General features: G+C 42.9%; 1 protein-coding gene across 1 annotated transcript in view; it reads left to right on the top strand.

Moving 5' to 3' along the window:
• Positions 1-17,197, top strand: part of HYDIN (HYDIN axonemal central pair apparatus protein) — a 367,185-nt gene that overhangs the window by 218,795 nt on the left and 131,193 nt on the right. The window contains exon 23 of the mRNA XM_047789543.1: positions 261-574. Coding sequence (XP_047645499.1) covers positions 261-574 — 314 coding nt within the window. The remainder of the gene's footprint in view (positions 1-260; positions 575-17,197) is intronic.

Below are 17,197 nucleotides of genomic sequence, written 5' to 3'. Positions count from 1 at the left end.
GTATGTATGTCTATGTCTGTGTATATAGATATGAACAGATATCAATATTGATAGACTAGCTGTTTAATTATATATACGTAGATATGCAATTATGGATCAAGTATGGATACACGTGTGCCTCTTGCTTATCTGTGCATATCTATGTGTGTATATGTATGTCTGTGTACATAAATATGAATAACTTTGGTTGTCCTCTTTCGTGTATCAGGTTGGAAATGCCTAGTACAGAGGTTGGTAATTCCCCATTTTCTTGTTTGTAGCCTATTAAATTGGAGATCGGTGAAGAAAAAAACCTGCTGGTCAAATTTGACCCTTCCTACAAAAACGACTTGAACAACTGGGTGGCAGAAGAAATCCTAGCCATCAAGTATGTGGAGCATCCTCAAGTAGACAGCCTGTACCTGCGTGGAGAAGTGAATTACCCCAACCTCACCTTTGAGACCATGGAGCTGGATTTTGGCTGCATCCTGAACGATACGGAGGTGATCCGCTACATCACGATCACCAACTGCAGCCCCCTCGTTGTGAAGTTTCGCTGGTTCTTCCTGGTGGACGATGAGGAAAATCAGATAAGGTACCAACCAGCATGGCATCTTGCCAAGCTCTTCTCTGTGCTTCTTTTTTTTTTTTTTTTTTTTTTTTTCTCTCCTTTGGGTTCTGCACTGGGCTTCCTGTATCCTGAGTCCTGGTCTTTCGTGAATACTTTCAGTTCCAACAACTAACCTGTGACAGAGGGAACAAAGACCCATGGTCCATCCTAGTTTTCCAAAGAGGAAAAGCAGATAAAACATCTTTGAATGTGCCAATTGCCACCAAAATTAACAAAGCAGTAACCCTCAGCCTGCTGTAATTTGTAATCGAGCAGTTGGATCGTTAGAAATTTTCCACTGAAAATAGTCTTTGTAGGGTTTCCTTAATAAGCGTTTCAAACCCAAAGCACAAATTGGGTACAACAGTACATGAGATATGTGCTGCCCTGAGCTCCACTTTCTGCATGTTTCAGTGGGTTGAGTTCTGACCCATATGTGTACATGTGTATAGACATATACACACACACACACACACACACACATATATACACACATACACATATATATATACACACAAAATAGAGTTGCTGAGTACCAAAAGGGAACATCTGTCTCATAATATTTGGGTTTAGAAATGTCTCTTCTGTGCATTTCAAAGCTAAATCCATCTTAATTTGGAAAACACTCCCTTAAAAAAATGTTTCAGCCAGGCTTCAGTTGATGGATCAAAAGCCCATGGATGGTCAGGATTAATGGGCTTCTGTATATTCCCGTATTAGATGTTTGGACAGCTTGGTTTTCAGCACCTGAATGTCGAATGGCTGTTCTTAACTGGGGAAGTTTTGTGTTGTTTCCTGGCTGGTCCTTGTTTCCTTTACACGGTCGTCTTCCCGTGTATGACTGCCATCCTTTCCTCTCCCGCACCTGTTACCTTGGTAACCGTGGCTTGCTCTGGATGTCTTCCATAGACATCTGATGATGATGCAGCATAGCACTGAAGCTGGGTCTGGACCTGATCAAGGGACCCTGCTCATTAGGTGCCAAGGACCATTCAGGTTTGGGATGAAATTCTGTAGGTGATAAACATTTAAAATACTTATGGAAAAATCAGCCAACCTGACCTAATGAGTTTCAAATACCAGATTGTGTGAAGTTATTCTGATGTAACATAGCTAAATGAGTTTATTCCATCTGGGAGCAAGGGATACGCTTTATTTATTTTTTATTTTCAAGAGGCCGTTTTCATAATTAAAATAATGACGTTTTGAAGATGTGCTTAGCCAGTACTGGAGATGATACACTTACTCTTTCATTGGCTTGAGCATTCATCTAACTACATTTGTCCTTCCTTCAGTATCTTCCAATATGTTGATATCGGGCCGCTGCTTATAATTCACATATTCATTCAGAGATTCACTCAAAAAACATTTGATAGGTGACTCTGAAGCACCAGATCATGTGTGAGGCATCAGGGATATGGAAGTGAGTGAGACATGATCCCTGGACTGAGGCTTGGGGGAAAGCCGCTGTGTAACCACGGTGGACACATGATCATGCCAGGCTCTGAGGGAGGACAGAGAGGGGATGATGCTCACAGGAGTCGGACAAGAAGCCTGCCCTGAGAGGCAGTTAGATGCTCCAAGGAGGAGAAGCAGGGAAGCATACTCGCCATTACAGGAGAAGCACGTGTATGAGTTAGGACTCATGGAGTCTGCTGCCCGTGACAGAAAACCTGACCCTAAGCAAAATGAAAAGCAAAGGTCATTCACTGTTGCCCACTTTCCGAAGTCCAAGTTCATTCTGGCTTCCAAGCTGGCTTAAAGCAAGGACTCAATCGCGGGAGCCAGAGTCCCTGTCTCAGCTCTGCTCTCCTCCATGTGTTAGACACGTTCTCAGATCAGCTATTCTCCCATGGTCACCAAATGCTGCTGGCCATCCCAGGGCCATGTCCATGCAAACCCTGAACCACCAGATTGGAACATGAGCTTTGATCCCAGGATTTCTAGGAAATTCACCTGATGGGACCAGCTTAAACACTTTTCCTCCCCCTCCCCTGACCGGTCACTGTCAGGGGAGGGCGAAGCCCTTGATTAGCATTGGCCTGATGAGTGGTGACCTCAGAACCACATGGACTGAAGCGGTGAAAGGGGGGCAGATCTCCAGACATAAACCACAGTGTGGGGGAAAGAAAGCTGGAGAGGCAGAGGGCTGGTCAGCGCAGCCACAGCGTAGACTTCCCAGGTGGCAGGGAATCAGGGGACACAGTCTGGGCTGGTAGATTGGCAGTCTTGTGTGTGAGGCCTGGTGTTCCATGATAAGGAGCTTAGACTCTTTCTTGGGGGGCAGCAGTGAGATTTGTAATCAGGAAAGTGATGGATCAGGTTTTTTCAGAAAGATAACTTAGCAGCATTCAGCACAGTTGTCCAACCCTTTTTTCCTGAAAGACATTCCTTTCCTGGCTTGACTAAAACCTTACTCTCCTGCTTTTCCCCTGTCCCCTCGACTGCCCACTGCTTCTCAGCCCAAGGCCTGAAACGGCTCTGCTGGAGTCGCAGGACGCAGGGCTTCTTCCTGGGCCCTCTGCTCTTCCTGGCAGGTGCCCCCGCCCATAGCCCCATCTCCACCCCGCTGCTGGATGCTTCCAAATATGTGTCTCCAGCTAGAGCCCTCCTTCCTTGGCCTCTCCTCTTGAATGTCTCCCCAGGGACTTGTGTCCAAACTGCCCCACTCCAGACTCAGGCTCTCCTGTCCTCCCTGTCCCCACCAGGGCCCCTGTCCTAGTAAATAACATCACTGTCCTGGGGGCATCCGGACTCCTTCCTCTCCCTTACCCTGTGCTTACCCCACCCACCCCATCCAATTTATCCCCAAGTTCTCCCTCTTGCACTTTCTAAAGCCTTCTCGTTCCCATGCCCACAGTTGTTACCCTAGTTGAAGTCCCCGTCCCCTCTTGCTTGGACCATTGTGACAGCCCTGACTGGGCTCTCTGTTTCCATTCCTGTGCCACAGTCCACCCCCTCCCCCCTCAGCAGCCACGTGACGAGCACGTCGCCGCCCTGCTTTTCCCACTCGAATGGGTACCCATGCTTCTTGGAACAAAGTACAAAATACTTCCGCTTCCACGAGGCTCAGCACGCGCGGCCTCCGTATTCCTCTCCAGCTCCTTCTCACTTCTCTTTCCCTCACCTTCTTCCTGGGTACCCACCACTCTGGCCTCTTTCCTGCCCGGTGCTGTTCCTGTCTCACTGGAAGCTCTCCCCTCTCCTCACCGAGCTCATCCTGTTCCCTCAAGTCGCAAATGTCCTTCCCAGGAGGCCTTCTCTGAGACCCTTCCCCACACGCGGTCCCCTGTCACAGGCACTGGTAGCCCAACTCCTTGGTGGCACATCACATTCGCAATTGACTAGCGTTCACCTTCCCAGCTGGCTCTTAATCCCTGGGAGGCCAGGGAGTTCTGTTGCCCCAGATCCCAGAGCCCAGCACAGTCCGCAGCACGGAGTAGGTCCTTAAAGGGTATTTTCTAATTAATCATCTGCTCCCCCTGCCCCTGGTATTTGTCATGGGAGGAGAGTAGTTTCATAACTGGTTTAACATTCTTTTCTGTCAGCTTCCTGGCACCCGCCAAATGAAAAGGCTCAAGGCATAAATGCCACCTTGAAGAGAAAAAAAAAAAAAGCCACTTGCTTTCCAGACAGGCCCTGTCTGTGCAGCCCATAAGAAAAACATGAACCACTTATTGGCTAAAGGTCACTTTCATCAGATATACCAACACGCACCTTTCTTTTCCAATCCGAATTCTTCTACGCCTCACAACTAGTAAAAGAAACAAAAAGTATAAAAGAGGAGTTTATTTTTCTCTTATCAGGCAGGCTATAAGGAGGCCTAGACAGCTCTCAACATCCCTGCCCATCCCAACACGCAGGCATCAGCCGCATGTGTGTTTGGGCGGGAGTGGGAGCGAGTACGTGTGTACATGCGTGTGTGTGTGTATATGTGTGTGTGTATGAGATTTCATAGGCAATTCTGACGTGGGCCCTTGGGCCTCTCTCTTGCTTGAGCATATTCTTTGTTGCAAGTTGGCCCTCATGTCGCAGAAGCATGAGCAAAGAAGTGAGGTGGACAGGCATGTTAGGTAATCACTTTCTAAGTGGCCAGCCAGTCACTGCCTTGGAAACCTGCTCATCCGCATGAGTCCACATGCAGGGCAGGGTCCCCACCGACTCTGGTGGATGACCATCCATGCGCTCTCCCCTTTGCATGTCATGAGGAAGCTGTGATGACATCTGGGCTGGGTGCGGATGCCGATGTGGCCGGCACTGTAGAAACATGCCCTTTCTCCGGCCTGACGGCTCAGCTGGGTAAGAACACCATGCTTCGTGGTGTCTGTGTGAAAGAGGAGCTCAGGGAAGCCTACACTCAGACAAGGCTTTGCTTCTAAGAGGCCAGAGAGAGCCATGGGGATGCAGGCTGGGCTGGCACCTGTGCCCAGACGCAGAGCCACAGGCTGAGGGGATGCCGGAACTTAGAGCATGTGTGCCACACAGTCTCCAGAGGCAGCTCCGCCTTTTTGTCCCCACATCAGGTTATAAATAACAGATACAAGGACCCAAGGGAGCCCAGCCCAACAGCAAAGGAAGTGTGTTGTTCTCCCTCTGGTTTTTCTGTGGTGCCTGTCAGTTGTCTGGTGTTGTGATTGGGAGAGGAGGCTGGAAGCGCTGGAGGGAGCAGTGGAGGGATGCTCACTTCCCAGATGCGTCTGTCTGTCTCTTCATCACCCCTCAATTCCTGTTGCCTCGAAATGGGACTTTACTAAGCTGTGATGCATCGATGGTAGTTGAGGTCCTGGGCTGTGGCATCGGACATGGCTGGCTAGACTCCCAGCTCTGTCCTCCGAGCCATGTGACCCTGCATCATGTTTTACTTACCTGTAAAGTGGGGATGATGTAGGCACCGAAGAGAGTCATTGTGAGGATTAAATGAGATATGTTTATAAAGTACATGTGTCTCTGAGATGACACATGAAAGAAAAACCTGTAATTGGTGGCTGTTTTCCAGTCTCAAGGGGTCTCTTTTTCTTCTTCATCTTTTCCCACCAAGTGCTGCTAAGTGAAGCACTCCCCACAATCCCTAAGTGTTGGACTATAGGGTCCTTAAACACCAAGAGGTGGACTCAGACCCCTTTTCCTTCTGAAGAAGAATAGACTCCTGCTCATCAAGGCTGAAGCGAGCCTTCGCAGACCCCAGCTGTGTGTGGTCAGAAGGGCCAGGCCTGAGCACCTCCCTGTCCCCCAACTCCTCCCTGCAGCCAGGGGACCCCAGACCTCTGAGCGTGGATAGGCCTTTACTTTGCCCAAGGGCCCTGCCGAGAAAACAAAAATGTTTAGGGGGAAAATGAAACATGATTCTTTTTCTTTCAAATCAAAAATCATTTTATTGAAACTCGGGCCCGTCACGGGGGATCCTTGCACCCCAGGCTTCCAGGGCTGCTCAGCGTGATAAAAGCCTGGCCCCTTGGCCGCCTGCCCCCTGTGACCTTGGTGGACAGCTAAGTGTCCTGAGCCTTGGCTTCCCTCGTCCTCACCAGAGGGCGATTATCACCTCCCACATGTGGACCTGGTGAGCGTTGACTCAGCCCACACCGCAGAGCTCTTGGCTCCACAGGCCCATCCCATAATAAATTCTCAGTAAATGTCAGCTGTCACAGCCATTCCTTCATGGAGCAGTTTGGGTGGATCGGCACCTGTGCATTGCAAATACAGGCCCTCCTTGAAAAGCAGGATCCCAGAGGCAGCTTGGAGACATCTCCTGAAATCAGTAAGAAGCAACAGGAGCCAGGGAGCCCTCGGGGTCTGAGGGCCACAGGTGTCTCTTGCTGGTCCGAGCTTTTGTCCCTTCCATAAATCTCCCTCTTTCTTCCCCACAGGCCCCGCACTGCACAGAGTCCTTTAAACTTCTGCAATCATATTTGTTTCTTTTCCACCTCCCAGAAAAGTTTGGATAAGAGACAAAAGCAAGCATGGAGCTTGAGGGCTGGAGGGAAGGCAGCTCTGATGAGGGAGCAGAAAGGGTCAAAAGAGGGAGCAGAAGTAGCCATAGTGGCCTTGGGCACAGTGCCAGGTCAGCTCTCAGGCCCCTCCCGCCCCTTTCTTCCCTAACTCCCATCCTCCTCGTGTCTGAGCCAGAATGACAATTTCGCAGACCAGAGAATGAATCCAGAACCAACAGGGCTATCCTCCTCAGCTGTATTAGTTTCTTGTTGCTGCTGTAAGAAATCACCAGCAGGTGATGCTGGCAGGAAGTAGGGTGCATGCCCAAAGGATTAATCTAGTTGAGATTAAGAAAGGGAGCACAGAGCCCAAGGGACAAGGGGTGAGAGACTTAACCAGAACCTCTGTGGCCTCCCTCACCAACTCAAGGTGTTGTCCGACCTGCTCCTTTGAGTTACGGATGGCTGAGAGACGAGGGGCTATTGACCTAAGCATATTTCCTGAGCAGAAGGGCAGAAGTCCTAGGGGTTAGGGCTTCAGCAGAGTATTTCAAGGGGCATCAATTCAGCCTGTAACAGTCTTTAATTTAAAAATTAAATTTAAAAATTTTGAGTAAACTTTTGAAACATGAAAAGGCCAGGGTGGTAGAAACCCATGTGTCAGGAAACAGTAGCCATGTGGGGTCAGGTCAGTTTGGGTGTTTTAGGCCATGCTGAGGAGTTTGACGTTTTTCAAAATGTAGTAAAAAGCCATGGGAGGGTTTAAAGTAAGAAAGTGGCATGGGCTGCCTTGAACCAGAGTCAACAGCAACAACAGCCCTTAGATTAACAAAAACTGCAGGAGGTTATTGTGAACAGGCCCATTCAAGGAGGAACAGACTCAAAGGCATTTCTACTGGATATATTTAAGGAAGAAGGAAAATTATCTAAGACATAATGTCTAAGATGCAAGGAGGATTTCTGAACTAAGAAAATGGAACAGGAGTTCCCATCGTGGCTCAGCGGAAACGAATCCGACTACTATCCATGAGGATGCGGGTTTGATCCCTGGCCTCGCTCAGCAAGTCGGGGATCTGAGGAGCTATGGTGTAGGTCGCAGATGCGGCTCAGATCCCACGTCGCTGTGGCTGTGGTGTAGGCCAGCAGCTGTACCTCCAGTTTGACCCCTAGCCTGGGAACTTCCATATGCCATGGGTGTGGTGCTAAAAAGCAAACAACAACAACAACAAAAAACAGGAAATGGAACATTATGGATAAACTTAGACTACCACTAACTATATAAAATAATAATACTAATGTATAGAAGATGGCGGAATAGAAGGACTAGAGCTCAACTTCTCTCCTAAAAACCACAAAATTCACAACTAAAGACTGAGCAATCTCCACCCAAATAGACCGGAAACCTTAAAAAGATACCCTACTCCAGAAGAAAAAGATGAGGCCACATTGAGAGGTAGGAGGGGTGATTTCACGATATAAACAGCCCCATAGCTCCCGGGTGGGAAGCTCCACAGACTGAAAACTAGCTGGTTCACAGAGACTCACCTACAGGAGCGAGAGTTCTGAGCAACACATCAAACTCTCATGTGTGGGGATCTGGCACTGGGAGAAAGAGCCCCTGGACCATCTGGCATTGAAGGCCAGTGGGGCTTGTGCACAGGAGCTCCACAGGACTGGAGGAAATGGAGACCCCATTCTTAAAAGGCACACACGGACTTTCACGTGCACTGGGTCCCAGGGAGAGTGAGGTCTCCATAGGAATCTGGGTCAAACCTGGCTGCAGTTCTTGGAGGACATCCTGGGAAAACAGGAGTGAATGTGGCTTGTTGTGAGGGAAGGACATTGAAGACAAAGCTCTCGGGAATACTCAGCAGCTGCTTTTCTCTGGAGGTGGCCATTTTGAGAAGCCCCAGGCCAAACAATAATCCAGGTGGGATCACATCCCACCCCTCAGTAAACAGGCTACCTAAAGAGCCTCAGGCACACAGCAGCCCCTAATCCCATCCAGAGACTAAGCCCCACCCACCAGAGGGATTAGAATCGGCTCCACCTACCAGGGGGCAGGCATCAGCCCCTTCCATCAGGAAGCCTACAGCAAGTGACCATATCAATTCCAGCCACAAGTGGGGCAGACACCAGAAGTAAGAGAGTCTACAACTCTATTATCTGTAAAAAGGTCACCACACCAAAATGAGAAGACAGAGAACTATAACTCAGATGAGGGAGAAACGAAAAACCCCAGAAAATCAGCTAAGCCATGAGGAGATTCTCAGCATCCAGGAAAAAGACTTTAGATTGTTGATGATAAAGATGATGCAAGACATTGGAAATAAACTGGAGGCAAAGATGGATAACTTACAGGAAACACTGACCAAAGAGATACAAGATATAAAACTTAAACAAGAAGAGATGCAAAACACAATAACTGAAATAAAAAACTCACTAGAAGCAGCCAACAGCAGAATACAGGAGGCAGAAGAAGGAATAAGCGAGGTGGAGGACAGATTAGTGGAAATTATGGATGCAGAACAGAAAAGAGAAAAAAGATTGAAAACAAATGAAGAGAGTCTCAGAGAACTCTGGGACAATGTGAAACGCACCAACATCTGTATTATAGGGGTGCCAGGAGAAGAGAGAGAGAAGGGGACAGAAAAAATATTCCAAGAGATAATAGCTGAAATATTCCAAGAGATAATAGCTGAAATATTCCAAGAGATAATAGCTGAAAACTTCCCTCACATGGGAAAGGAACCTCTCACTCAAATCCAGGAAGCACAACGAGTACCAAATAAAATAAACCCAAGGAGGAACACCCCAAGACACATATTAATCAAACTAACCAAAATTAGACAAAGAGAAAATCTCAGAAGCAGCTAGGGAAAAGAAAAAAGTAACATACAAGGGAACCCCAATAAGGTTATTGGCAGATTTTTCAAGCTGAAACTCTGCAGGCCACAAGGGAGTGGCATGATATACTTAACGTGATGAAAGGAAAAAACCTCCAACCAAGATTACTCTATGCAAGGCTCTCATTCAGATTTGAAGGAGAAATCATAACCTTCACAGATAAGCAAAAGTGAGAGAATTCAGCAACACTAAACCAGCCTTACAACAAATACTAAAGGAACTTCTCTAGGCAGAAAAGAAAAGACAGCAACAGAAACAAAAATGTCCCAAATGACAAGGCTCACCAGTAAAGGTATATATACAGTAAAGATACGAAATCATCCATGCACAATTATACCACCAAAATCAGAAATCATGAGAAGAGGTGGGTGCAAATGCAGGACATTGGAGATGAATTTACAATTAAGAGAATAACAACTTAAAACAATCTCATATACATATAGACTCTAATATCAAAACTTCAGAATGACTGCAAACCAAAAACCTACAATTGATATATAAACAAGGAATCTCTGGAGGAGAAATATATCTCATAGTAAAGAAGTGCATAATCCACCATGAAGGGGGTCATTTGACATCATTCTTGAAATGCTGAGGTCTTCTTACATCTGATTCTGATTTCCTCTCCAAGGAATTTATGATAGCTATAATTAAATAATTGCAACTGTACAATTAAATAATACAGTTCTACAATTGTATTATTAATAACCATTTCTCTCCACGGTACAATGTAAGGTCTATAATGTCTCGTTTATCACATCACCTAGAATGGTGTAATGCCTATATTGAAGAATCAATAAGATGTAACAAATTGTGAGGACGTATTTATAAAGTTACACTGTTTTTTAACTAATTTATGCATTTTATATTTTACTTATTTTCAGAGGGTATATTATTTTTGTTATTCTTACCAGTTATTCTTTTTACTATGCTATATAAAATATTTAATAGTATATAAGGCTTTCTTCTTTATAAATTTTAGTTGCATAATATAGCAATTTTAATATAATGCTAATTTTTAAAGAAAAATTGAAATGTAATAGATAATACTAAATAGTAAGGATGAAAGCCATACAAAATGGGATAAAGAATAGAATAAATTTTCTATTTGTCTCAGCATATTTTCCATTCCACTTCTCCAGAGGAGTCACTTAATCTGTTTCTTAAGATCCATGATATAATAATCTGTGTGAAATGTAATTGTGTTTAAATGTATGTATTTTATTCTGTAAAAAATAAAAATAAAATTTCAACATAAATAAAAATAATAATAATAATAATAATGTATAATCTGGGGAAATTAATATAATATCAGTATAGGGCTGAAATACTGTACAGTATAAAAGGGGATAAAGTAAAGATTTTATGTCTTTGAGTTGTTACAGAAGAGGGAAAAGGTAAACTTTAGATATTGATAAGTATAATTAAAGAAAAGAAATAAAAGTATGGAACTGGAAGAGGAAAAAAATAAAATGAAGGAGAAAATAGAATCAATCCGAAATAAATCAAAAAGTGAGGGAGGAGTTCCCATTGTGGCTCAGCAGATAAGAACCTGGCATAGTGTCCGTAAGGATGCAGGTTCAATCCCTGGCCTCACTCAGTGGGGTAAGGATCCAGTGTTGCTCCAAGCTGTGGCATAGATCACATGTGTGACTTGAATCTGGCATTGCTGTGTCTGTGGTATAGGGCAGCAGCTGTGGCTCCAACTCAGCTCCGTGCCCAGCAACTTCCATACATTTCATGTGTGGACGTAAAAGAAAAAAAAAAAAGTAAGGGAAGGGGTGACATGGAAAATATACAGATAAATAATTAAACAAATAAAAATTATAAAATAAGATGATAAAATAAATCCAACCATACTGGTAATTGAAATCAACGTAAATAAAACTAGCTCAGGAGGGAGTTCCTGTTGTGGTGCAGCGGAAATGAATCTGACTAGGAACCATGAGGTTGCAGGTTCAATCCCTGGCCTTGCTCAGTGGGTTAAGGAGCCGGCGTTGCTATGAGCTGTGGTGTAGGTCGCAGACGTGGCTCGGATCTGGCATTGCTATGGTTGTGGCGCAGGCCGGTGGCTACAGCTCTGATTAGACCCCTAGCCTGGGAACCTCCATATTCTGCAGGAAGCGGCCCTAGAAAAGGCAAAAAGACAAAAAGCAAAAAAAAAAAACAAAAAAAAACTACCTGAGGAAATGATCATGCTTCTGAATTTTACCCATACTTATTTTAAAAGGAGATACCTGGAAAAAATGACACAGTCATGTAAAAGGAGGGGAAAAGATACAGCAGGCACATACTGAAGGGAGCTCTGAGGAAGCTATGAAACATCAGTTAAAATAGATTTTACAAGAGGAAGTTTCCTTTGTGGCTCAGCAGTTAACAAACCCAACAAAGATCCATGAGGATGAGGGTTCAATCCCTGGCCTCACTCAGTGGGTTAAGGATCCAGTGCTGCCATGAGCTGTGGCAGACAAGGCTCAGATCCCCATTGCTGTGGCTGCAGCTTTAGCTCTGATTCAACGCCTAGTCTGGGAACTTCCACATGCTGTGGATGCGGCCCTAAAAAGAAAAAAAAATAGACTTTACAACAAAAAAGCATTACTAGAATTCAAGAAGGTTACTAGGTCATTTAAAAATTCAGTTCACCAGAAAGATATAATAATTCTAAACTTTATGTAACTCTTAACTTCAAAATTCATAAAGGAAATATACTCATAGAACCATAAGTAGAAATAGACAAATCCACTATCTTTAATAATACTTTCTCAAGCAGACAAAAAATCAGTAAGACTTTGTAGCTCACATTGCCCCATACAGTAGCCACAAGTCTCATGTAGCTATTTCAGTTTTTTAATTTAAATTTTAAAATGCATTTTTTCATGTGCTTGTTGACCATCTGTCTATCTTCTTTAGAGAAATGTCTATTCAAGTCTTTTGCCCATTTTTCCATTGGGTTGTTGGCTTTTTTGCTGTTGTGTTGTATAAGTTGTTTGTATAATTCAGAGATTTAGGCCTTGTCAGTTGCATCATTTGAAACTATTTTCTCCCATTCTGTAAGTTGTCTTTTTGTTTTCTTTTGGGTTTCCTTTGCTGTGCAAAAGCTCATCAGTTTGATTAGGTCCCATTGGTTTATTTTTGATTTTATTTGTGTTGCTTTGGGAGACTGACCTGAGAAAACATTTGTAAGGTTGATGTCTGAGAATGTTTTGCCTATGTTCTCTTCCAGGAGTTCGATGGTGTCTTGTCTTATATTTAAGTCTTTAAGCCATTTTGAGTTTATTTTCGTGCATAGTGTGAGGGTGTGTTCTAGTTTCATTGATTTGCGTGTAGCTGTCCAGGTTTCGCAGCAATACTTGCTGAAAAGACTGTTTTTTTTTTTCCCATTTTATGTTCTTGCCTCCTTTGTCAAAGATTAAGTGACCATAGGTGTCTGGATTTATTTCTGGGTTCTCTCTTCTCTTCCATTGGTCTGTTGTCTATTTTGGTACCAATACCACACTGTCTTGATGACTGTGGCTTTGTAATATTGCCTGAAGTCTGGGAAAGTTATGCCTCCTGCTTGGTTTTTTGTTCTTCAGAATTGCTTTGGCGATTCTGGGTCTTTTGTGGTTCCATACAAATTTTTGGATTGTTTGTTCCAGTTCTGTGAAAAATGTCCTGGGTAATTTGATAGGGATTGCATTGAATCTGTAGATTGCTTTGGGTAGTATGGCCATTTTTACAATATTAATTTTTCCAACCCAGGAGCATGGAATACCTTTCCATTTCTTTACATCTTTAATTTCCTTGATTAACGTTTTATAGTTCTTGGCATATAAGTCCTTTCCTCCTTGGTCAGGTGTATTTCCAGGTATTTAATTTTTGGGGGTGCAATTTTAAAAGGTATTGTATTCCTTTCCTAATATTTCATTGTTAGTATACAGAGATGCGACTGATTTCTGAATGTTAATCTTGTATCGTGCTACTTTGCTGAATTTGTTGATCAGTTCAAGTAGTTTTAGGTTGAGTCCTTAGGGTTTTCTATATATAGCATCATGTCATCTGCATACAGTGACAGTTTTACCTCTTCTCTTCCTATTTGGATGCCTTTTATTTCTTTTGTTGGTCTGATTGCTGTGGCTAGGACTTCCAGTACTGTGTTGAATAACAGTGGTGAGAGTGGGCATCCTTATCTTGTTCCAGATTTTAGTGGAATGCTCAACATCCCTGATTATTACATAAATGCAAATCAAAACTACCATGAGATACCACCTCACACCAGTCAGAATGGCCATCGTTAATAAGTCTGCAAATAACAAATGCTGGAGGGGATGTGAAGAAAAGGGAACTCTCCTGCACTATTGGTGGGAATATAAGCTGGTACAACCACTATGGAGAACAGTATGGAGGTACTTTAGAAAACTATACATAGAACTACCATATAACCCAGCAATATCACTCTTGGGCATATATCCAGATAATACTCTGCTTGAAAAAGACACATGCACCCGCATGTTCATTGCAGCACTATTCACAATAGCCAAAACATGGAAACAACCTAAATGCCCATCGACAGCTGATTGGATTAAGAAGATGTGGTATATACACAAATGGAATACTACTCAACCATCAAAAGGAACAAAATAATGCCATTTGCAGCAACATGGATGGAACTAGAGACTGTCATCCTGAGTGAAGTAAGTCAGAAAGAGAAAGACAAACACCATATGATATCACTTATATCTGGAATCTAATATATGGCACAAATAAACCTTTCCACAGAAAAGAAAATTATGGACTTGGAGAATAGACTTGTGGTTGCCAAGAGGGAAGGGAAGGGAGTGGGGTGGATGGGGAGCTTGGGGTTAATAGGTGCAAACTATTGCTTTTAGAATGGATTAGCAGTAAGATCCTGCTGTGTAGCACTGAAAACTATGTCTAGTCAATTACTATAGAGCATGATAATAGGAGAAAAAAGAATGTATACGTGTATGTGTAACTGGGTCACCATGCTGTACAGTAGGAAAAAAAAAACTGTATTGGGAAAATAACAATTTTAAAATTTTTTTAAATAAAAATAAAAAAAATAAATTTTTAAAATGCAGTTCCTTAGTCACACTAGCCACATTTCAAGTGCCCAAGAACCACATGTGAGGAGTGGCTCGTATATTGAACAACAGAGATATAGAACATTTCCATCACTGCAGAAAGTTCTATTGGGCAAACTCTCCTACAGACAATGTGAACACGGTTAACAGGCTGGATAAAATTGACGTATGTAGAACATCCCACTAAGAAAAATCTCTTCCAGCCTTATGGAACATTTACCAAAAAATACCATATACCAGGGCTTAAAGCAAATGTCAACAAATCTGTTACATTAGAAATCAGTAACAGATAGATATTTTAAAACAAACAAGGAAACAAGAATATAGGCTTAAACATTTTTAAATACACTTCTGAGTAACCTATGGGTGAAAACAATCACAATGAAAATCAGGAAATACTTAGATTGAAAGATGATTTAAAAAAAGAAAAAACAGTGGTAATGATGCTAAAGTGGACTTATATGGAAATGTGCAGCCTTAAGTCAGCGGTTCCTAACTGACGGCAGTTTTGCCCCCCAGGGGACTCTTGGCAATGTCTGGAGACACCATCATTATCAACATCAGCATCCTCCTCCTCATCTTCATCCTCCTCATCATCCTCACCATAACCAGGGCGAGGCAACCCGCATCTAGTGAATCAAGGCCAAGGATGCTGCTGAATACTTTCCAATACATGGGACAGCTCCCAGCAACAAGAATTACCTATCCAAAATAGTGATAGTGCTGCCATTGACAAACCCTACTTTATCTCTTTTTTTTTTGTCTTTTTTGTTGTTGTTGTTGTTGCTATTTCTTGGGCCGCTCCCGTGGCATATGGAGGTTCCCAGGCTAGGGGTCGAATCGGAGCTGTAACCACCGGCCTACGCCAGAGCCACAGCAACGCGGGATCCGAGCCACATCTGCAACCTACACCACAGCTCATGGCAACATCGGATCCTTAACCCACTGAGCAAGGGCAGGGACCGAACCCTCAACCTCATGGTTCCTAGTCGGATTCGTTAACCACTGCGCCGCAACGGGAACTCTGACACACCCTACTTTAGAGGCTTAAGTTACAAGAGAAGAGAGGCTGAAAATTGAGTTGAACATTCACAACTTGAAATGTTGGGCAAGTAAATAAATAAATAAAGCCGAAGAGAGGCAACAGAAGAAAATACTGGATGTCTGACCAGAAACTAATGAAAAAGAATATAAAATAAAATACAAAGAATCAACAAATCAACTTCTGTTGACAATTTGAAGCATCTGATAAAATTGGCAAATACAGGCAAGACTGACAAAAAAAGATACAACTATTACTAGAAATACACAAAGGACATAACTATAGTTGTAGCAGGTATGAAAAAGATGAAAGTTTTGTGAGTAACTTTCTGGTAAAAATTTGAAAATTTGTATTAAAATGGACAGTGTTAGAAAAAGGAAATGTATCAAAACTAACTTCAAAAATTATCCAAGTGGACTTTTAATTGTTGAAGAAATTTTTTTAATTACTCAATGAATTTATTACATTTATAGTTGTACGATGATCATCACAATCCAATTTTATAGGATTTCCATCCCACCACCCCACCCCCCCAAACTGTCTCCTTTGGAAACCAAAAGTTTTTCAAAGTCTATGAGTCAGTATCTGTTCTGCAAAGAAGTTCCGTCTGTCCTTTTTTCAGATTCCACATGTCAGTGAAAGCATTTGATGTTGGTGTCTCATTGTCTGACTGACTTCACTTAGCATGACAATTTCTGAGTCCATCCATGTTGCTAAAAATGCTGGTATTTCATTCATTTTAATGGCTGAGTAATAGTCCATGGTGTATATGTGTCACATATTCTTGATCCACTCCTCTGTCAATGGACATTTAGGTTGTTTCCATGTCTTGGATATTAAAAATAGTGCTGCAATGAACATTGGAGTACATGTGTCTTTGCGAGTCGTGGTTTTCTCTGGATAGATGCCCAGGAGTGGGATTGCTGGATCAAATAGTAGTTCTCTGTTTAGTTTTCTGAGGAATCTCCATACTGTTTTCCACAGTGGTTGCACCAATTTACAATCCCACCAACAGTGTACTAGTGTTTCTTTTTCTCCACACCCTCTTCAGCATGTATTGTTTGTAGACTTTTGGATGATGGCCATTCTGGCTGGTGTAAGGTGGTACCTCATAGTGGTTTTGATTTGCATTTCTCTAATAATGAGTGATGTTGAACATCTTTTCATGTGTTTTTTGGCCATCTGTATGTCTTCTTTGGAGAACTGCCTGTTTAGATCTTGCACCTATTTTTTGATGGGATTGTTTGTTTTTTTGGTATTGAGCTACAGAAGGTATTTATAAATTTTGGAGATTAATCCCTTGTCAGTTGATTCATTTGCAAAGATTTTCTCCAATTCTGTGGGTTGTCTTTTTGTTTTGTTTAGGGTTTCCTTTGTTGTGGAGAAACTTTTAAGTTTAATTAGGTCCCATTCATTTATTTTTGTTTTTACTGTCATTTCTCTAAGAGGTGGATCTGAGAAGATGTTGCTGTCATTTATGTCAGAGTGTTTGACCTACATTTTCCTCTAAGAGTTTTATAGTGTCTGGTCTTATATCTAGGTCTTTAATCCATTTTGAGTTTATATCTATGTATGGTGTTAGGAAGTGTTCTAATTTCATCATTTTCCATGTGGCTGTCCAGTTTTCCCATCACCTCTTATTGAACAA

This window comes from Phacochoerus africanus, chromosome 8 (genome assembly GCF_016906955.1).
Source record: "Phacochoerus africanus isolate WHEZ1 chromosome 8, ROS_Pafr_v1, whole genome shotgun sequence".
Lineage (NCBI taxonomy): Eukaryota > Metazoa > Chordata > Mammalia > Artiodactyla > Suidae > Phacochoerus > Phacochoerus africanus.
The sequence above is the reverse complement of the archived record's forward strand: the minus strand, read 5'-3'. Positions and strand labels throughout refer to the sequence as shown.